Source organism: Protopterus annectens, chromosome 3.part0 (assembly GCF_019279795.1).
Source record: "Protopterus annectens isolate FY-2018-M chromosome 3.part0, PAN1.0, whole genome shotgun sequence".
Lineage (NCBI taxonomy): Eukaryota > Metazoa > Chordata > Ceratodontiformes > Protopteridae > Protopterus > Protopterus annectens.
The window spans coordinates 310,598,831-310,622,477 of record NC_056731.1 but is presented as its reverse complement, the minus strand read 5'-3'; the positions used below and the strand labels follow the sequence as shown (position 1 = coordinate 310,622,477).

Here is a 23,647-nt window from a genome sequence, read left to right as displayed (position 1 = left end):
CACACTGTTCTTCAGTAGACTTTATTTGTCCTCTGAGTTGCTTGTTTAGTTCATGAGTTCTTTGGCCATACTCGACATGAAAAAATTCTGTCGTTCCTCAAATCCATCTGGATCCAGCATTAACATAGGTTTGTACATGGTGAAACCACAAATTGGTGTAAAAAACATGCAATATTTTGAGTAAAATAACCACATGCAGAAACAATTGGTCGCCCTGGGGGTTGCTAAGACTTTTGTGGATCTTGGGCACACAAAAATATTTTGCCATAGTACAATTTTTACATGAGAACTTATGCTGTATGTCTTCATTAATAAAATAATTGTCTTAGATGTTTATATAGCAATTCTTCATACTCTTTCACAGCTTTGTTATAATCACTAATTTCAACTTTCTCATATATTTCCTCATTATTTAGATGTTGATAACACATATCCATATATTGTGTGTAATGTAAATGCTCATAGTAGCTGAGGTGCTAGAGGAAATTGATTCATCTTTTATTGTTTTAATGAAAAGTGCTTGTGTTTGGAGTTTGGTGTTTCAGCTTACTTCATTGGCCTGGTGGAGTGTGGTTTCACAATTTACATCATTTTGTGGTTTTAATAGGTTTGTACATGGTTACTAGTATATTAGTATAAGAGCCATTTTAAGCCTAGCTTATCCCAAATGTACCAAAATATTGCTAACGTCTATCAATACCCCAAGGAATTTTATGGTTATGATATAGGCTTGTACACATAAAGTGTTCACAAGTTGCCGGTGTCCATTAGGGACATAGGTGCCAAACCAGGGGTGAATTCACGTTGTTGGAAAACCTATTCTAGAGAAAGTTTAATCTGTCCTTCCATCTTGTCCTGTCATTGCAGAAAAGGTTTTGGGTCCTTAGATTGGATGTTTATGATGCTAATTGTTTTGCGGATGTACAACAGATCCATAATTGTGGGATCAGCTAATGCCTTGTAAGGTAGGCATGGCTCACCACACAGAAGTCTGCAGTAGACCAAGTACAGGGGTTTGGCTTTTGAGATGATTCATATAGGACTTGTTGATTACTGTCTACATTCTTTTTGTGAGGGGACCTCTTTGGTCTCTCAAATTTTGTCAGTACCTCGTCAGGTACATGTTGAAGGGTGCATTGTACTTGAGTGATCTGATAAGAGCAGAGTACAGAGGAACCATGACCTCCTTGGACTTGGGCACCATGTCATTACTTATAAGTTGTGGAGCATGTATTGTTTTTCTCACCACAGAGGCCACATGCTGGTCAAAGGTCAAGTTACTGTCAACATGCTTTCCCGGATCCCTGACCACTGAATCAACTTTTGGTGGATGTATTATCAGCATAGTAATTTCCAGGGGTGACCATCTTTCCAGAGGGTGATGATATGCATTTTTTCACATTGAATTTTACTCCGTGGCTCTGGCACCAGTTTTATCTGTTAGGTCTACTTGAATAGGTATTGGTATCTTCAGCGGAATTAGTGACTATGCATAGTAGATGCCAAAAAGGAGATGCCTTAACACTGATCCCTGTGAGACACTAGTTTGTGTAGGTAGTTTCTCCTGTCTTAAGTTCTCATGTCCAGTTTGTGAGCCTGCTGACTATCCATTGGTGTCATATGTGTTTATGCTTAATTTTGTAAGTTTCTCTACAATTCCTGCATGAGGAATTGTGCTGAATGTTTTAGCCAGGTTGAGATAGGCAGTATGCACTGTTTTACCCTTGTCCATAGCTTTAGTGACCTTTTCAAAGAAGTCCACCGGGTTAAGTATTCATGACCATCCTTTAACAAAACCAAATTAGGTAGTGTCCATGTCTGTGGGTTTGGTAGGTTATTGTTTGTCAAATCTATTATAATTCTTTTCATGGCATTGCATATGTGGGTCTGTAGTTCACCTGAAAGGACCTCACCTTGTGTAGAGGGATAACTGTTGCAGTCCTCTATTCATTAGGCATGAAGCTTGTTTGGAGGCTATGGCTAAATAGAGATTCCAGCAGACCTGACAAGTCATGTTTCATGCTATTCAGGAGGTATCCTTGGATATTATCAGGGCCCATCAAAGCAGTGCTCTTTGCCTTAGAGAGCATAGTGAGGACCTACTCCCTAGCAATGGTGGAGGGTATTTCCTGGTGGTGACTGGTAAAATTGGAGCTACATTTATCAGTCAGCAGATTTGCTACATCCTTGGGCTCCGTATAGGTGGCTTTGTTCACTATTAGTTTGACGCATTGTTTAGTGTTGCCCTTGAGGTTATGGACGTAACTGAAAAAGCTTTATGATTGTCCTTGGCTTTGGAGTCTATCTTTATCTCAAATGTGGCTTTGTTGGACTGGATTATCCTCTGAGTTGCTTCCTTAGATTGATGGAGTTTTTACTTTGATGAGTAATGCCCTTCCGAATTTTTGGACATTTATTTTATTTTGAATTTAACTGGTGGAGGGCACTGATCCTATTGGATCTTTTTCAGTCTCAATCCGGGGAAAACACAATAGATATTTAGCATTTTATACAGAGTGTGTGTGTGACTAAATGCAGTATATGTACATATGTTGTATACAAAGTGAATGTCATAGTTGGCTTGACAATATAAAGGCAATAGATGTATGACATTATATAGAGAGTGACTGAAAAAACACTCTATAATACACACACACACAAACACACACACACACATATATATATATATATATATATATATATATATATATATATATATATATATATATATATATATATATATATATATATATATATATATATATATATATGTGTATTCATATATGTGTATTAGTGGCATCAGAGCCGGTATGCTGAAAGAATCACAATCTAAAACAGAGTCAGAGCAAGGAATGTAGACAAAAGAAGAGAATGAAGAGGTTAAGTTATATGACCAGAGAGATAGCAGTTGCATTTTCCTAGAGTCATGAAATGTGCTTTTGTTTGTGAATGGAAAATGGGGTATGAGGAATGATCTTTAAGAAAAGAAAGGAGTAATTCCCACAGTTTTGGACCAAGGACTGAGAAAGCATGATGTTCTTCGTGTTTCACTGTTGCAGTCATTACGTTTGGGTTATCTGCTTGCAAGTAGCCCTCAGTCGGCCTAATTAACAAAGTCTTGGGTCCTGCATCGGTTGCTGTCCCTTCTTCCATGACGTCAGGTCGTCAGGGGTATAAAACATGCAGCCGACGCCATTACAACAGTCTTTCTTGCTGTGCAGTGCCCGAAGCAGTTTGCAAGTGCTGGGCGGCCGACTTTCGTTTTCGATATTTAGAATTGAAGTCTTCAACTAAAGCTAAGTACCCCGTTGGGGAAACTTTTTCTTGCTCCTTACCGATGTCAGTAAAAGTTAATAATTGCATTACTTGTGGAAAGCAAATACCTCATAAAGATTTTCATTCGTACTGTATTCCTTGCCTAGGCCCTGACCAAGACGTACCTTGCTGTCAGTTTTGTGCTTTATTTAATCAGCACACTATCCGTTGTCTGTATATTTTCGCCTCTAAATATTTCGGTTCTCAGTTTAATTATCCAGAAATGTCATCGGTTAGCCATCCGACTCCCTGGATTCTGAAAACACGCAAAGATAAAGACACAGACAGGCCGCCGAGGCCCAAAACTGCTGACGACGCTTCTCCTAAGCCAGTCGCCAGTTCGCCAGTACTCAGTGAGGCGCTTTCGCAGCCCCTGATACCTGCTACTTCTGATTTGCAGGCCTTTACTGAGACCCATTCGGAGTCCGGTATGCCGCAAGATGCTTCAACTATGGAACCAGCGGATGTCTCTACCTTGGATGGGTCCGGATCCGCTGTGCAGGCACTGGCTTCTGAGGGTGTATTCAGGCCTAAAGACTTGCATATTAAACCGACGCCTCCTTCTTTACTTAGGACTAAATCTCGATCCATGCCTAAAAAAACTACGTCCAGGCCACATGCTCAGGCCTCTATGCCTAAAAAACAAATGATAAGAATGGCTAAAGATCTAATACTTCTAATCAGGGGTAGCCAACCCCCCCCCCCTCTAAGAGGCCTAGGACTGAAGTTGAATATTAATCTTCTGATCAGGATTCTGTTTTTTCTGATTCTTCTGATGATCTGATTTGCCCTTATCTACTTATGAAGATTCTGATGCAGAGGGCTCCATTCCCTCTGCTTCCCCTCCTGAGGATTTTTCTTTTGGGAAAACCTTACATACTCTAAGGGAGCATTTCCACTGGGAAAACCAGGATTTTTCTGATTCAAAGAAGAGGCTTAGGGATTTCCTTTTCCTACCTCAGCATAGGCCTTTAGCTATTCCTCCTGTACTAGACATTGTTGATGATGCTTTTTCGGAATCTAGTTTGGCCCCTGATTCCCTGCCTCCTGCTCCCAGAAAACCTGACAGATACTGCAGGGTCCCTGAGTCCCACAAATTCCTTTATAAAAATCCTATTGCAGATCCAGAGACTATATCACAGGGGCCCAAGGGCATTAAGGCTTCTACTGCTAAAAATCCTACCCCTTCTGATAGAGACTCCAGGGTGCTAGATAAATGGGGTAAGAAGGTTTACACTTCTGCAACCCTTGGCCATTAGGGATTTAAACTGCCAGTTTCATATGTTAAGGTATCAGCAACATGTTGTTGGACTGCTTAAACAGAAAATGATGTTGATTCCTGACTGTGTGGAAAATAAAGAATTACAGGATTTAATGCATTCTGCTGAGCAAGTTGGAAAAATACTTTGCAATGTGGTTTTGATTCTTTAGAGGCCTCTTGCAGAGCTGCTGTTACTGGGTCTGTGCTCAGAAGGCATGCTTGGCTTAAGGAGCAATCTTTGCCTGATCATGTTAAAGCTAAATTGTTGGATGCTCCTTTAAATCAGGGCCGCCTGTTTGGCAACAAGGCTGAGGAAGTTCTTAAAAAGATGGAAGATAAAGCTAAATCTATGCAAACTGTTAAATAATTTTTACAAGTTCAGCCTCCTAGATTTAGTAGGCGCTGGCCCTCTAAGAATTGGGCCTTCCAGGTCTTCTCAAGCCAAACCTAGACACAGCAAAACCCCCAGGTTTCAGTCCCAGGGGACACACAGAACTAAGCAGTGAGGGGCCTCCACTTCCAAATCTGGGAATAATAAGACTCCCCCTATGGTAAACTATCTCACTGACTTCCTTTTAAAATTTCCAAGCACTTATCAACTGACTGCCCCTTTCGGGGGAAAGATTGCTCTTCATGCAAAGAATTGGGAACTCATTACCCAGGACAAATGGGTTTTAAATATAGTGTCCCAGGGATACAAATTTCACTTCCACATGTTGCCAACACCAAGCGGGTGGCTGGACCTACCCCCAAATCAGTGGGCAGAGGCCCAAAAACAAGTACTTTCTCTCTTAAGCATGGGGGCTATACAGCTGGTACCAGAAGAGGAAAAGGGACAAGGTTTATACTCGAGACTTTTCCTGGTACCCAGAAAAGACAATTCATGGCATCCTATCCTGGACCTGTCTACTCTAAACACCTTTTTGGAGATTCCAAAATTCAAGATACTGACTCTTCACCAGTTACTTCCTATGCTAGGCAAAGATGCCTGGTTGGCAACACTAGATTTAAAAGAAGCATACCTGCACATCCCAATCAGGGATTCTTGCAGAAGATACCTACGCTTCAAAGCAGGCTACATGCACTATCAGATCTCTGCACTACCCTTTGGCTTATCTACTATGCCCAGGGTATTCACAAAGTGCCTAGCTCCAGTTATTGCATTTTGCAGGCAAAGAAATATTCAAATATACCCATACCTGGACGATTGTCTAATTCAGGCAGAAAGACAGGACATACTTTTGAATCATCTGGCTTTTGTACAAAGGGTTCTAACTTGTCTGGGGTACACCATAAATGAAAAGAAATCACACCTGGTACCCTGTCAACAAATTATATTCCTGGGAGCAAGCTTGAATACAACTTCCCAGATGGCTTACCTCATGCCAAAGAAACAAATTCATTTGACAACCTACTTCAAACAAGTGGCCACAAAAACCATGCTATCTGCAAGACAAATACTGCAAGCCTTTGGGGTTCATGGCCTCCTCCATTCTTCTAATTGCATATGCAAGACTGCATATGAAGAAACTACAGTGGTATCTAAAAAGCCTATGGTGTCAACATTCTCAAGACCTGGAAACAATGATTCCTATCATACCTTGCCTACGCCTAGAGTTCCTTTGGTAGGCGGAGGCCTGCCACCAAAACAAGGGACTACCTTTCACACCACCCCCTGCTGCCCAAACCCTAACAACAGATGCATCAGACTATGCATGGGGGGCTCACCTGGCAGGGAAGTGCATTCAGGGCAAATGGAACCCAAGTCAAATGCACCTGCATATCAATCAAAAAGAAATGTTAGCTGTACAGAATGCTCTGACAGCCTTCAAGGACCACATTCTTCCAGGACAACTTATGGTAAAGACGGACAACACCGCTGTTATGTGGTACATAAACAAGCAGGGGGTACACATTCTTACCCCCTCTGTGGACTAGCCATGGCATTGTGGAACACAGCCTTGAGCTACCAAGTGCACCTACAAGCTCAATTCCTGCCAGGAAAATTAAATACACTGGCAGACGGACTAAGCAGAAACCTCATGGACCCACACGAGTGGAAACTGGAACCAAGGATTTTCAACATGTTGACAAGCAAATGGGGGAGCCCAGATATAGACCTGTTTGCCTCTCCCCAGAACTACCAATTGGACAAATTTTGCACAAGGACTCTCCACAAACAAGTCTGGAAAGTGGATGCTCTGTCCTTCAGCTGGAAAAACCCATCAGTCTATGCCTTTCCCCCTCTGCCTCTCCTCTCCAAAGTACAACTAAAAATCAAACCGGACAAACCAAGGATGATTTTAGTTGCTCCAGACTGGCCGCGCCAAAACTGGTACCCCCTCCTGTGCAGTGTGTTACAGTTATCTCCATGGCACCTGCCTCAGACTCCTTTCCTGCTGTCTCAGCAGGATAACCAGATTCTGCACCCTCAGTTTTTAACACTGAAGCTTGCAGCCTAGCTAATTACTTAATCTCTCCTTTACCATCCCTCAGCAAACCTGTGATGGATATCATTTTATAGGCAAGGAGGCCTAGTACTAGAAAATCCTGTGCTGAAAAATGGAAAAGATTCTGTACCTGGAACCAATCTCAAGGGATGAGCACAGCAGCACCCAATTTACCTCAGAGTTTACAATACTTAACTGAGATGCTTCACAAGGGCCTGTTTTTTTCCTCCATTAAAATCCATGCCTCAGCCATTTCAGCTCATTATAACACAGACCCTCCCCTCTTCTCTCATCTGCTGCTCAAGCAGTTCCTTAGAGAGGCCAAAAATTTGAGACCACCCAGGAGAGCTCCATCCGCAGCCTGGGACCTTAAATTTGTCTTGGAGAAACTCACTCTACCTCCTTTCGAACCAGCTGCTACTGCAGACTTAAAATTTCTTTCTTAGAAAACAGCTTTCCTTTTAGCAATCACTTCAGCTAGAAGGGTATCTGAATTACAGGCCCTTATGGCAGTGGAGCCTTTCATCGTCTTTCATGCGGACAGGGTATCCCTCAGAACCAGTCCATCCTTCATGCCCAAGGTGGTATCAAGTGTTGCTCTTAATCAGTCCATTCATTTGCCAACCTTCTTTCCCATTCCACAGAATAAAGGGGAGTGGATACTGCATTCCTTAGATGTGCGCAGACAACTTAGATTCTACTTGGACAGGACTAAACTGCAAAGGAAATCTGAACAACTGCTGGTGGCATTTGCTGCAGGGCAGAGGGGAAGGCTGTTTCAAAGCAAACCATTTTGTAAATGGATAAGCAATTGCATTCATTTCTGCTATAAGCACCATGGAAAACCTATCCCCCAGGGGATCAGACCTCACTCCACCAGGGCTGCATCTACCTCTGCAACCTTTCTCAGAGGCGTCCCTACCAGGGACATCCTAGAAGCTGCTACTTGGAGTTCTGTGCATACTTTCACCAAGCATTATCATTTGCCAATTTCCTCTAAATTCAGAGCTGGCTTTGCCACTGCCGTCTTGCAGGGCCTTATAGCTGGCCCTATTGCTATCTAAATTCCTCCTCCCAAATATAGTGCTTTAGTGCTGGTCTATCCAAACATAGAAAGACTACAGAGAAGAAGGAGAAGACTATAAAGATCTTTTCCATCTGGGTTCCTACTGATTCATCGCACTACAAGGACTTCATTAACTTACTGCGACCAGGTCTGCAGTGTTAGTCTTTTGTGAGAACAGTGGCTTCCACGTGACAGCTACCCAAGCTTGGGTTAGAGGGCTTGGAGTGCTTTCCTTTGATTACCCAATTTCTGCAGGGACTTTGATTGCATTAAGGATAAAAAAGGCGAGAAGGGATTGGCATAATCGTTAAGGTCTTTACCTCACAAATGCAAGCTGCATGGTTTGATTCTGACCTTCTGTTTTTGACTAGACTTGTAATAGCAGACTGATAGCCTGGTATTTACCTATGATGCTATGAACCAAACGCCTTAGAATTTGAATAACGTGGCATTTTCAATAATGTTAAGATGATCATGGATTTTTGGAGGCCTGGAGATGGAACTGAACCTTTGCATGGTGCCAAAAAGCATTGCTTTTATTTTAGAGGAGTTTAGTAGTAATCGTTTATCATTGACCCATTGAATAAGGGCATGAAAATCAGCCTGAAGTTTGAGTTCAAGGTAACAGAGTGGTTGCAGCGGAATTGAGCCATACCAGTATACAGCAAGAGAAGATGAGGCTAGTCAAATGAAAGTGTGTTAATGTAGGTGGAAAAGAGAACAGATACTTGAGGGACACCTTTTTGCACAAGGACTGATGGCAGAGGTTGATGAACTGAAATTAACTGAGAAGTGGTGGTTAGAGAGGTAGTTTTTGAACCAGGGCAGTGTGTCATTATTAATGCCTTTTTCAGTGAGATGGTCCAGGAGAATAGAATGATCAACACAGTCAAAAGCTGTGATGAGGTCAGTAACATTTTTCCAGTAATTAGAAGTTTGTCCATTCCAAGAAGAATGTCATGGAGTGTCCAGATAGCTGTAGATGTACTGCAACCAGATGGTGGTGGTGTTGGTTAATGCACTGAGTGAGTGGCAAATAAAGTAATTTTCCCGAATCTTTCCTTGGGTAGGGAGAATAGAAATGGGCAGAAAGTTTATTGGATTGTAGGGACTGGGTTTCTTAGGGAGAGGTTTTACAGTGGCATTCTTCCAGGTATTAGGCATAATATTAAGTGTAGTACACAGGTTATAGATGTTTCACTAGGGGTTATGATGTCTGTACAGTGATAAACCATGGGTAAAGGTTGTCAGTATTAGGGGGCTGTCAAGCTTAATCTGCTTAAGCAGAGGGAACATACCCTCAGATATGATTGATTTTCATTGTTGGACATGATTTTTTCATTCTTTTGTTGTACATACCTATTTGTTCAGGGATTCCACCATGGTGGTTTGTTTTTAGAGATTGTCCTGTGTTTATTTTAGGCAGGTACAGTTCTCTCTATGTAGATATTTAAATGATTGTATGTGGTTTCTGTGAACAATTCCACAAAAGCATCTGTGTTCTTAGGATTTTGCGGGGGGGGGGGTCTTGGAATTTTGCTAGACCATCCCTTAGTAGGAAGTAGTTATCCTTGGAATATTTTTTAATGTTCTGAGGATAGATGGGATCCCAGGTATAATATTTATTTAGAAAGAGACAGCTTTATTGTCTGACCTGACCAATTTGAACTTTACACTATGAGGAATGCTTTGTTCCCCTCATGTTTGTGAGGATCAGATCAAGGATGTTTGCACCCCTGGTGGGTATGTAGCTATTCAAGGGTGCTTGTTTTAGCAAAGTCCAGGAATGTCTGGACCTGAATGTTTGAGGTTGTGTATGATTTCCTGTTAATGTTTCAGTAGTTAAAGTTGCCCATGAGTATTATGGTGTGTTGAATGGAGAGTGTCTGTACTACACTGAAGTATGGGCTTCTTGGGTCATGGAGCGAGAGGCATAGTTTGCAAGGATATAGTATGGGACTTGACTTATGGTAAGTTAGATATGGAAAAAGTCATGTGTGGCGTACTGTTTGACTGGCCTTGGTGTGTTTGTGCTTGATGTAAGTTGAGACTCATCCAGCTTTAGAATCTACCTGTGCAGTAGCTGGTCTAAATATGTAAACGTTATAGCCTTGCACTGCTGAAGTGCTCACTGCAGCATTAAATCAGGTCTGTGTAACTACATAGATGTCCATATTCTCCAGGATGAGAAAGGCTTGCTGGGAGTGGAGTTTATTGTTTAGACTCCTGGCAGTGAACAGCAACATCTTTAGGTTATTCTGAGTTGCTTTAGCTATGTTAGTAGGTTTATCAGGATGGCAGTGCCTAAAAAAGGCACTATGGGGATGGACAAGGTTTTAGTCAATATTTGAAAACCTACGGATGACAATTGCAAACCATTCCTACCAAACCAGCATGGGTGGTGTACAATATCTTCCCAAGGAAACAAATTATTAAAGTCAGTTACTTCCTCTAGGTACTGTGGCATCATCCTTGGAGAAGGTACAGTGCTGCTAAGTGCTAGGCTCGTACAGATCTGGGATGCAAATCCCAAGAGCTTTAATATGTCTTCTCTCCATATAGTCCAGGGAGACATGTCTCAGGTCATTTACACCCATATGGGCTATGACTGAGTCATACTGGTACTTGTAATGCAAATGACTTGAGTGCATGCTTGATTTGGTTGATCCTGGTCTTTGACAGGCAGCTGACTGTTACTGTCACCCTATTCTTGCTTAGTCTGGTGAGTGGGTCTTCCATGTGTCTCATACTAGTTTCCTATAACTAAAATATTATGTTGTGTGGAGGTTTGCCTTATGGGCTTAGAGGTTGAGACACCTTGTGATGACGCTGTATGTGCATTGTTGTGTATTGTCATAGCAGAGTGCTTTAGAGGTTGCTGAGGTTTTGTGTATGATGTCTGGGAGGACTTTGAGGTTTTGGGAGATAACATTCAAGAACCACAGCTTATGTGGATCTCTGTGTCTGGCCCATACTATATGTAGTGTGTATATGTATGTACCTGTCACTGAAGACCTTTTTGGTGGTGGTTGTGTTGGTAAGTGAAAGCCTTACTGCCATTGACCTCATGTGACTATATCTGTCTTATAAATACCACAGCAAAAAATTAACAATGCCAGACCTCCAAGCCACAGCTTGCCACCACTAAAGAAAACCAAAGACACTTAAGAGAAAAGAGAAATGCAGGATAAAGTCCAAAAGGTACTGTAGAGAAATGCAGGGAATTGATTTACCAAACACAGTATAAAAGGGGAGAATCACTTGTTTTAGGTATCTGATGAAGTCCTAATGATGGATGAAAAATGCGGTGATCCATTTAATAGTTTTATGTTTGTGTGTTCTGTGAATTTTAAACAGTTGCTGTGCGTATTCCGATCAAGGCTATTAAATGTTTTCTTCATTTTATCCTGGACTGGTATTAGTTTATCCTGCATTTCTGTATAGTACCTTTGGTTTTGTTTATATCTGACTTGTACCATATCAGTTTGCTGTAGAATAAAGTTGTTGTCAGTAAGCATGAGGCAATAGCTACACTGCCTCAGGATACACATATCCAACAAGCTGGCTGCAGAGATAGTAGGAAAGTGCCAGTACAAAAGGGGTTAATGTCTAGTTATTTGTACTTGCAGAGGCTGTGCTCTTCAATGCAAAAGCCAGTTACTGTTTGTGCAACTAGGTACTAGAGAGATTTCTGCGGTAGTGTGTTATAAGGAAATTTTAATTTAAAGTACTTGCTACTTGTACAGGTCAGTATGATGTGCCTCAGCACACTTTATAGCAGCATAGAAAACTCCTAAAATAAACAAAATGGCCCTCTGATCAACCACCAAAGACTGACCAAAGTAATTACTAGCTTGGAGGCAGATCGGTTCACTTCCCACTGCCTCTGGAATGCAGACCTAATCCCTCTTAATGTAGAATCCTCTTTGCAGGGCCAGAAATGCAGGAATGCAGCACTTCTGTACCCAACAGCAAGTACAGAGTAGAGTAACAAATTACACAGTACCAGTGCTGAAAGGCTTCTCATGTGTGCAGATCATAACAGCAAACAGTACAATATTAGGTCACATTAAAATTATTTAAAGTACAAAAATCAGCAAATAAAAACAGTAAAATAATTTTTTTGTCTGTCAAGGATGGCACAGGATTAATTCAGGACCCCTTAGAGTGTGGCGTGGTCCCATGCAGTTGCGAGCTGTGGGAAAATGAGCTCAGAGTGGTATAGACATGCCAACTTTATAGCAGCACAGAAAACTTCTAAAATAAACAAAATGGCCTTTTGGGGCATCACCAAATCACACTTAAGGCTGATCAACATGATTCCTGGCTTGGAGACATTTTGTTACCTCCCTCTGCCATTGTAATGCAGAACTAATCCCTCTTAATGTAGAATCCCTTTAGCAGGGCCAAAAGTGTAGGAATGCAACAGTTAAGTACCAGCAGCAGTGCAGCAAATTTCTTGGTAATACTGCTTAAAAGTGCAGTTGTTAGCAGTCCGCAGACAGTACAACATGAGGGCACCTTAAAATTATTTCAAGTTCAAAAACGGCAAATAAAGCAAAAAAGAAGGCAGTAGCACTGTTAATATAATTAAAGTGCAAAGCAGTAAAATAAATTTCTCATTTGCCAAGGATGGTGCAGGATTAATACAGGATCCCCTGAGTGTGGTAAGTATGTCAAGCAGGTCCAAACTCTGAAAACGAGGCAATTTGTAGTAAGGGAGGTTAACTCAACAGCAATATGGATTTGCTGGATGTACATTTTGTATTATGGATCTGTGGAAAACAGTGGGTAAGAAAATAACTTAAATAGCTCGCATAGCTGAATGATGAGAGAGAGAGCATTTAGTAGTCGGACCAGATTAGTGTAAGGGGCCAAGGCCAGAGACAGCAGCTTTTAAAAAACACAACAGGCAAGTGGTGGAAGAGTTTCAGTTGCTCAAAGAAGCCAGATAAATCAGACACTAAAGCTTGTAGTCTACAGTATATCAGGTCTGCAAGCTGTTGGTTAAAGCAAAAAAAAATAATCCACTTAACACCATGCTTTAGAAAAAAAATCAATTGCAAATGTTGCTCACTTTTCTGCTGTAGAGACCATTTCTGTTTAAGAATTTATAACCAAGAAGTGTTCTCAATCATGGCAAGCAAAAAAAAAAGGCCCAGTGATATGATATATGGTTAGTTATCAAAGACCAGGATAGCAATCCAGTCAGTAAAACAAATCTGTACAAACCAGATAAAACTAGCTTGGAGAGCACAACCAAACTGCCACCAAGAGTGTAAATAACATTCCTCTATCGTTTCCTGTTCCATTCATAGAATTTATCAAAAACAACTGTTTTTGTGGGCCAGTCAAGTCCTACAAAATCCTTCTCCCATTTTCTCTCTCCATTCCTTCTCTGTCAAAACAGATGCCTCAGACTTTGCATGGGGGAAAGATATCTCAAGATATCAAAGTCCCGGGGCTGTGGGAGCCTTTTTTCAGGCACAGTACACACATTTCAAGGAACAAAGCATTGAATCATCTGTGGACATCTGGACCACTGTTATAACAGATAACATTACAGTTACGTGGCACATAAACAAGGGAGAATAAGGTCCTGTCCCTGTACAGACAAGCCTTGGTGGCCTGGGAGCTGGCAACTCAGCACAGTATTTTTGTACAGGTAACTTAGTCTGTCAGAGCAGAACACAATGACAGATTTGCTGAGCAGATCCAGGCCAAGTACCCTCACTAGTGGGTGTTGAAACCAGAGGTCTTTCAGGAGATTACCCACTCATGGGGAACTTGCCAAGTATTTACAGCAGTTCATCCCAGGACACCTTGCAAAATGGCTGGGAAAACCTGATGTCTCCTCTTTCCCCATAGATGGAAGCATTCCTTTATGCCTCCTCCCATTTCCTAAAAGACTCCCCAGACATACCTCTTGTAACTCCCTTTCAGATCAGAGAGCAGTGGTTCTCTTTTCTTATGCACCTGGTCAGAGGCAGTTACCAAAAACTTCCTCACAGAGTGGAATTACTCACATGGAAAAAAGGATCACTCATCTACCTTATCATTTCCAACCTCCATTTGACTGAATGGCTGATAGTTTTTTGATCCCATTTAGGCACCCCTTTTCAGAGGATGTTGAACAGGTATTAAAGGAGACTAAAAAAACTGCTAATAGGAAGTCATATCTAGCCAGATTAAAGTTCATGAAATTAGTATTGTTTCATACTCTGATATCAGCCAAAAGTGCTCTTCGCAGCACCCACAGTGTTCTCAGTAATGACACCTTTTGCAGTTTGTATGGAGTTACATGTGTTGGCAGCGTATCTTATTTTATAAGACCCGTTGCACCTACTACTATTGGAACTATTTGGGTATCTTTCTTCCACATTGCTTTCATTTCTGCTTAAAGATTCTGATATTTTATAACTTTGCTTCTCTATGCGCAGGGGACTGTAGTCACTGGGTGTGGCAATTTCAATTATCAATGCTACTCTTGTCTTCTTTTCCTGGGCCACTATATCCATTTTTCTAGCATCTTATCTTTTGAATTGTTGGTAATGGGTGATCCCATGTGATGTAGACTTCATCATTTTCTGTGATGCCTTGTGGCTCATGTTTCCAGTGTTTTTCAGCCACTTCAAAACCATAATGTTTGCAAATTCCCCAGTGCAACTGTCTCGCCACATTATTGCGCCTTTCAATGTACAGTCCTTCTACCATTAGTATGTCACAACCAGCAAGGAGGTGTGCGACTGTTTCCAGTTAGGTTTTACAAAACCTACATTTGTCTGTTTCTCCCACATGTTCAATGAACTTTGTAAATCAGCATGCACATAGCCCACTATCTTGAGCCGCCAATACTAGCCTTTCATCTCTTGGTTTGAATTCACCTCTCCTTAACCATTCCTGCGTTTGTTCCTGATCAACATGAGATTCTTACAGAAGTTTTCTATACTTGCAACTATATTTATGCATTTTCCACATTTCTTGCCTTTTCATCTGATCCTTCACCTTATATTCTTTCTTTTGTTTTTTTTTGCTGCCTGACTTTTATCTACTTCTGGTTTTATTTCCATTCCTGCTTGACGCCGATATGCTTCTGCTAGATTAAGCAGGGAAGTCATCTTAGATTTATTCTCCTCATGTTTCAAAACTTTCACTTCGTTTGGGTCTTGTGAGGTCAGCAGATGTGTGGAGTCCCACGATTGCAGATCTGTACATGTAATCAATTTCAAGGAGGCCCATCCCCCCTTCTGAACGGGGAATATATAATCTTGGTATGCACTGATTTTTATAGATCGTTTGCTGAGCATGAAGCATCCTTCTTGTTTTAATATCTAATCTATCAAACACGTTTTGGGGCCTATCAGTCACTCCAAAACTGTAAGTTAGGACAGGAAGAGCAAGTTGGTTTATTGCTTGGATTTTGTTCCTAGATGTCAATGCTGTTTTCAGGATTAATTTGTCTTCTGAAATATTCCTTAATAAGTTTTACTCGCATTTGTTCATGTTTTATTACTGATCCTTCAATTCCCAAGTATTTATACACTCCCTCTTGCTCAAGTTCTTTTATATCACATTCTTGTTCCAAACTGATCTTTTCCTGGTGCTGTAGTTTTCCTGGTTTAAAGGTTGCTTTTGCACATTAGTCAAGGCCAAATGACATTCTAATATCATTTGAAAAAGTTTTGACAACCTGCAACTGTGCTTTCAGTATCTCATCTGATGAGCTATACAGTTTTAAATCATCAACAAATAGAAGATAAGTCTTTAGACTTTGTTGTTTTCTAGAAGCCAAATTGTAGCCATGGCCTAAGCTGTTAAGTAAACAACTTAATGGGTTAAGGGCAAGGAAGAACAGCAACGATGACAAAGTCACACTGGAATATCCCCCTTTGAATTTTCATCCCTGGGATAATAATTTGTCCTTTATCATGGTTTAATTGCAAAGTGGTCTGCCATTGTTTTATGGTCACTGTAACATAGTCGATCAGTGTAAGATGTATCTTACACATTTTTAAACACTCTTTTTATCCATGAATGTGGGTTACTATCAAATGCTTTTTTTGTAGTCAATCCATGCCATACTTGGATTCTTCCCCTTTTTACTATTCTCCATTATGACTTTAACAACAAATGATCCTTTGTTCCATATTACTTTCTTTTACTGCCCTTTTGTTCTACTGCCATAATTGAGTTTTCTTCTAAATGACCATCATAGTTTATACGTTGTCAGAAGGCAAGTTATTGGTCTATAACTTTTGGGGTAGCTTGCAGGTTCACTCCTAAGTAGGAGTATTGTTTTACCTGTTGTTAGCCAGATTGGTGTCTGTTCGGGGTGTGCATATAAATAGTTCTTACTCATGGCTAGGTCTTCATGCAGAGATGTTAATACTTTTAACCAAAAGTTAGGCACTGCATCTGGTTTTAGGGTTTTCCAGTTAGAGGCTTTTCTTAACTTTTTTCAGTCTCTCTGGCTGTTACTTCATCCCATTTCATATTCTGTACCTTTAAACTTCTTATTCTTTCTTTTACTTCTTTTATCCATTTAGCATCTTTGTTGTATTCCACAAGATCTTCATAGATACTTCTATTTCTTCTTTTTTTCACGGTCTTTCAATTCCTTTTACCTTGTTTCCCAATTCTCTACAAAACTTTTTTGGGTCATCACTAAATTGCCTATTTTGTACTTTCCATTTATATTTATCTGTGTATCTTCTAAGTTTTTCCACCTGTGCTGAAATTTTTAATTTATTGTTTGCGATAATGCATGATAGATCCTGGTCTTTCTAATACTGCACACTACTTTTATCACATCTGTCTGTCTTAGTATTTTTGTTGATCTATTCCCTCTTCTGTAGTTTTTTAACGGTGACACTACTTGTCTTCATTGCTTTATATTTTTCTCTGTTCGATACTTCCATGATGGCATTCGATTTCTCCCCTTCCTTTGCCTCACTACCCTGTGCTCTTGTGGTAGAACTTTATCAGTTATTAATTTAGCTGCACAGTAGCATATCGTGTTTACTTCTATTATAGCGCATGGATCTCTATGGACAGTCCTAATTACTGTGATCATTTGTTTTATCAGACTTCTTGGGTTTTATTGACCTTCTGCAGTCTATTTCTTTCATTGATTTTAAGATATCTATGTCCATTAAATCAAGCAACTCTTCCCTTAGTTCATTTTCTTCCTGACTGAGGGCACATCCTTTGTTTTCCACTTCCTACGGGCATTTTATAGAAAGTTCTATAGCATCTTCCTCTGGCACCTTACCTTCAATTTCATCCTGTGCCATCCATTGCTTCGTCATATGGGAACTCACTGGCCTATCACTCCTCAACATTGACTGCATCAGAGTTTCCGTAGTCTTCTGCTCCTTCCCTTGCTGTCTAGCTTTACGTGAACGTTTATACTGGTTTCCTTTGGAAGACGCCAAATGTCTTGATATGGCACCTGAACAATTGCTTCCTGTTCCACTGGTTTCCCCTTAATTTGGATATCCATTGCTCTGTCCTGTTGTGGTGCTTTCTGCGTTAGATTTTCTACACTGAATCCTTCACTTTGCAGGTGCTCCATAACCTAAATTTCTGTTTTTTTTAATTTCTCCGCTACTGATCGCCTTTTCTGCTTTTCCTCTTTGTCGTCTTATTTTTTGTATTGTAAAGCTTTCCATAAACGGATTCCTTTGCCTGTATTTCTCTTCAAATATCTTTGGTGCTGCTCTTTTTGTATTGGTTAGTTTTGCTTTCTCCTTGGCTTAAATATTACAGCATATTAAATCTCTCTGTCTTTCCCATGACCATGTTTCTTCTCCAGATGTCTCCTGATCTTCCTGCTTCTCCTTACTTTGGGGACTCACTCCATCATGATGTGATGCAGCCTGTGATAGACTTTCTACATTAAATCCTTCACTCCACATACACTCCATAACTTCAACTTCTTTTCCCTTAATTTCTACTTTACTAATCTTCTTTTCCACTTTCCATCTTTGTGATATTAATTTTTTATTGTGAAAATTTCCATATTTGGATTCCTTTGCCTGTATTTCTCTTCGAATATCTTTGTGACTGCTTTCTCTGTATTAGTTAACATGGCTTTCTCCTTTGCATAAATATTGCACCATATCAAATCTTTCTTTCTTTCCAATGTCCGTATTTCTTTTTTATATTTTTCAAAAATGTCTTGGTTTTGTTGTTTACATTTTCGCACTTCCTCAGATGCTTCTTTTTCCAAAAAAGTCAAAGTTTCTTGATCTATATACTGTTTTTCAAAAATCTGTTGTATTAATGAACTCAAATTTTTATTTGAAGTGTCTGACAGTTTTTCCTGTGAAAGAATTTTTCTTTCCTCTAATTTATCTTTGTATATCCTCTCTGGTAATTCTGGGCTTTTTGCATAATAGTAACAATACATAATTTCTTTCTTATCAGTAATCCACTCTGTCGTCTTTATGGCTTTTCTTTGACCTGTCAGTTTTTATGATTTTTGTGGATTGCTACTTCTTCCTACAGCGGGGGTAGGGGGGCATCCTCCCCTTGGGCTTGGCCTTGGCCTGGCCCCCTCGTAGGAATGTTTCTGGATTTTGAGGATTCTACACTGTCATTTTTTCCAGTCCTGGCACCAGTGTGCCTACCAGGATTGGGCACTTTTTTTACCCTGGGACTTGTGACCCAGCTCTTTTTTTTTTTTTGTTTGTTTTTGACTTACTTCTGTTCCGTGATATATGCTATATAAATACAGTCTATATTTCAGTATTGCCTTGGTGAGATTTTGTGAAAAAGTGTCCACCTCTTGAAGGTACTCACCAAAACTTGAGGAGGAATTCAACTTCAGCACTACTACACTCCTTTGCTTGCTGACGTTTCATCTCTCCATTAGGACCCCAACCCAGACTCCATCCTATATGGGGGGCTCGGGTGGTTCTCCAGAATCTGTGTGAATTACTTAAGCCAGGCCTTTCTTACACTTCTATCAAAGTTCGTCTCTCAGCCATTTATACTTGTGTGCCACTGGATCCTCCCTTTGTCTCTTTATTCAAAGTCAGACCGAGCTTGAAAGAGGATTTACATATTATATCACCTAGGAAAGAGGTGGCACCATCTTAGTACCCAAGTTTTGTGTTGGAGAAGGCAACTCTGTCTCCCTTTGAATGTGCATCCAGCTCTTGCTTGAAATTTCTCATTTGGAAGACTTGCTTATTGCTCTTACTTTGGCTACATGAGTGCCTGAATTAAAGACCTTCATGTCTTCTCAATCCCTTTTGATCTTCCATAAGAACAAGGGTCAATCTTAAAAGCAATCCCACCTTTGTGCCGTAAGTTGATTTAGAGTTTACCTTGAAACAAAGTATTTGCCTGACTGTGTTCTTCCCTGAACCCCAAAACAGAGGAGAGAGAATTCTTCATACCTTGGATATCCACAGGCAATTTGGGTATTACCTGAACAAGACTAAAGATTTTAGAATGTCTGGTCAACTTTTTATTTCCTTTGATGTGAAGAAAAAAACAGAGTTTCTAAGTAAACTATTTCCAGATGGCTGTCTTATTCCCCCTCAAAATGTCAAGGCTCTCTCTGTCGGAGCTGTGGCTGCTTCTGAAACTTTTTGGAAAGTGATTAATTCTACAGTTTTTCTATATTTTCCAGATGTAGAACAGAATTTGCTAGAACTGCTTTCCACTGGAGACTGTGGCTCCAAGAGCTCCCTTCTTGCTTCCTGAGCTTTGGATGTCATCCCATATAGCTAAAAGCTGCTGCAGCAGTAATCCAATGATGAAAGAGTACAGTTGTGTAAGTTAACTTACCATAGCAGTAGATGTTCAAATAGATCACTGTTGCATTAATAACCCCTTCCCCCCTCCCTTTTATTTACCTCTGTTTCCCAAACTGGGGTGAAGTCCCTGTCACATTTGTTTCTTCTAACATGACTTTTCGGTACTTGACATATTTGTCTAAAGGACATAAGGTTGTGAGGATGGTGCACCATTATTTATGTAGACTAGCCAGATAGTTGTCTGGCATTATTGGCAGTATGTACCATACAGCCAAAATCTAATGCTACAGTGATCTGTTCAAACATATACTGTTAAGTTAACTTCTACAACTTTACTTTCTTAGTATGTTGGTATGTCTCAACAATGAAGAAAATAAGTTGCCTACAGATTTTTCCTACTCTTGATATGTTGGGGAGTGTTTTTATATAAACTAATTATGAATGTTTTGTGATGTCTACCAGTTGCGTGTTTTGCACTGATCTATTGATGTCTACACTTAAATGACCTTGAATGGTAGTATGGAGCAGTACATTTTGTAAATGAATAGCATTGCTTGACCTTTCCTCCTTTTACCCAAGGAGAGTGATGATTTTGTTACCTTCTTTTAGCCAAGGTTCCCCCATGCTTTTATAGCAGGGGTTCTGCTCAGTTTAGTTTTCAGAATTTATTATTTGTTTCTAGTGCTTCCAGTGTAGAAAGGGCTTACAAATAACATCTTTATATCAGCAAAAGACTGCATTGTAATATGCATTTCATAAAGTAACATAACTGTTTTTGTTTTGTTTTTTTAAGTAAGGATGTTTCCTTTTGTTGAACAGCATTTTAAACTGCTTTTTTATTAACAGTAATTAATTGTTGTAATTCTCCTACTATATTGTTTCTCTGATTCCAGATGACTTTTCAGTTTAGTATGTGGGATAAATTTCGAGAACTGGAAAACTTGTCAGACACTGCTTTCAGCAACCTGGGGGATCTTCTAGCCCACCTGCTTAAGAAAAAATCACTCTCTCTTTCTGTCTTTAAGGTCAGTTTATTGTATCAGTGATGTTATGTATAACAAAACATTTTTCAGCATGTCTTTCTTTGATGAAATATTGTTAAAGCACTACTAATAAGTCATTGAATGTGTACAGCAGTGGAATAAAACCTGTTCCTTTCCCATCCCATCCCCAGCCACACTCTGGGGTGGTTCCTTTATATTTACTCGTCCCACCTAACATTCAAAATCCACACAGTTAAGCTACCATTCCAGCTTATTGGATCTTGTTACACATTACAACATCACATCAAATTGGTAATTACATCACCTAAATAAGTAACACAAATTAATTTATAATAATAAACCTGCCCCAATATAAACTGTTAATCACACCAAACAGTACTGCACTATTAAATCACACCAGCTACATAAGCAGCGTTGTTTTCAAACCCTCGTGGTTTTGTACAGACATCCCACATCATCAGTGCATCCATTCAGCATATGCCAGTAACTCAGTAATATATCACACTACCATCTTAAATCCCAAACTGTGTAATAGTAAATAGCATTACTACCTAGTAACAAAGCACAAACTATAAAGCACAACAGTACATTTAGTAATGCCACTCTTTGATACCAATAGTCACTAAATGTAAGAACCCTACCTACAAAGGACATCCAGCTCCAACCCCACAAACATTAAATATTAATAAAATAAAGCTAGCCTACAGTATTGCATTCCTATTGTGGCAGAATTCACTTTACATACCCAATTAAAAAAATTGTGGTAATGACAATTGCTCATAAAAAAATAAATATATGTGAGTGTATATGTGTGTGTGTGTGTGTGTGTGTGTGTGTGTGTGTGTATGTATATATATATAATATATATATATATATGTATGTATATATATATAATATATATATATATATATATATATGTATGTGTATATATATATATATATATATATATATATGTATATATATATATATATATATATATATATATATATGTAGGCTGACACAGACATCCTCTTAAAGGGTTTCACTGAGATGGATACCTGGTGTCAAAATCATGGCCTCAAGCTAAATGCCAAAAAGTGAATAGTCATCCCCTTTGGAAAAAACAAAGTACCCACAAACTACCACATAGGTGGTAGTCTGGTAGTCCCCTAAATACGGAAGACGTAGTAAGGGATCTGGGGACCCAAGTAGATAGTAATCTCACCTTTGATAATCACATTGCCAAAGTGGTTAGAAAATTCTTCTACTTGGACCACCTAATCACAAAAGGATTTGCATCCGGATCAAAAGAGGTCATTGTGCCCCTCTACTTATCACTCATCAGACCCATCATAGAGTACAACGCCCCATTTGGGATTTATCTTACAAGACAACTGCAACAGCTGGAAAGACCACAGAATTACCTTACCAAGAGGATCACTGGCCTCAAACAGATGCCCGATGCAGCTCGACTGAAGAAACTACAGCAGTACTTGGTTGCATACCGCCTACTCAGAGATGATCTCTGCCTGACATACAAGGCCATGTCCAACCCAGAATTGATGGACATGCTCCACCTAAAGAACACCTTATCCCCTCGAGCCACACGCTCTAGGGATCTAAACCTCACCACAGCAATAAATTAGGGCGTGTTGGAGGGATAGATTCCTGTCCCAGAGACTTCCCATGCTTTGGAACAAGATCCCAATCTACATTAGGCAGAGCTCCTCGCGAACACTCTTCAAAAGAAACCTTGATGAGTGGATGGGAAACAGAAAGTTTACCTCGGGTATCACTTCAGTGTCTCTGCTGGGCAGAGGCACAGGGAACTAATCTAAGGGGGCGGCAAAAGCCAACACATTCTGGCTAGGCTTATAAATGCCTTCGTGCAGATAGCCTAGTACCTACCTATGGACCAGATATATATATATATATATATATATATATATATATATACACACACACACACACACACACACACACACACACACACACACACACACACACACACACACACACATATACATATTCACTTCAGAATCTCGAACTTCTAAAATCTTGAAATTCATATAGTCAAGACCGTATGCTTGAGGTTTCAGAAGCTCGAAATTCTGAAATAAATCCAGCAAAACAAAAATAACAGATAAAATGATTCTGCAGGGGGGGCAAGTCTCCCCTGCACCACCCACAACCCCGCTACCTGAATATACTAACTTCGAGATCGCACTACAGCGAGGAAAAGGGAAATCTCCCTTTCCGCTCTGTATGCAGAACTCCGTTCATAATTTCAAAATTCTGAAACCTCGAACATATGGTCTCGACCATATGAATTTTGAGATTTCAGAACCTCGAGATTCTGAAGGGAACCCAAATATGTATATCTATTTTATATATACATATTTATATATATATATATATATATATATATATATATATATATATATATATATATATATAGATCCCCCAAAGATGATCAAAAGCCCAAAAAGTCGACTTTCATATGGCCGAGACCATATGATCGACTTTTGGAATTTTGAACTTTCAAAATGGACATCTCCATATAGTGCAGAATGGGAAGATTTCCATCTTCCGCATTGCAGTGTGATCTCTGAGTTGGTATCTTTAAATTGCAGGGGGTGTGAGGGGTGTAGGGGGGGCTTGCCCCTCTGCTAGCAACGTGTAGGTAAGTTTTTGTTTTGTGTTTTTTATTTTAAACAATGTTCAAAATTCCAAAAGCTGATGATATGGTCTTGGCCAATTGAAAGTTGGCTTTTTTGAGATTTTGATAATCTATAGTAGACCCA

The 23,647-nt window shown here is 39.9% G+C and overlaps 1 protein-coding gene across 1 annotated transcript in view; it reads left to right on the top strand.

The window, feature by feature from the left end:
* Nucleotides 1-23,647, top strand: part of NOM1 (nucleolar protein with MIF4G domain 1) — a 507,890-nt gene that overhangs the window by 447,565 nt on the left and 36,678 nt on the right. Inside the window, exon 8 of the mRNA XM_044065581.1 lies at nucleotides 20,754-20,885. Coding sequence (XP_043921516.1) covers nucleotides 20,754-20,885 — 132 coding nt within the window. The remainder of the gene's footprint in view (nucleotides 1-20,753; nucleotides 20,886-23,647) is intronic.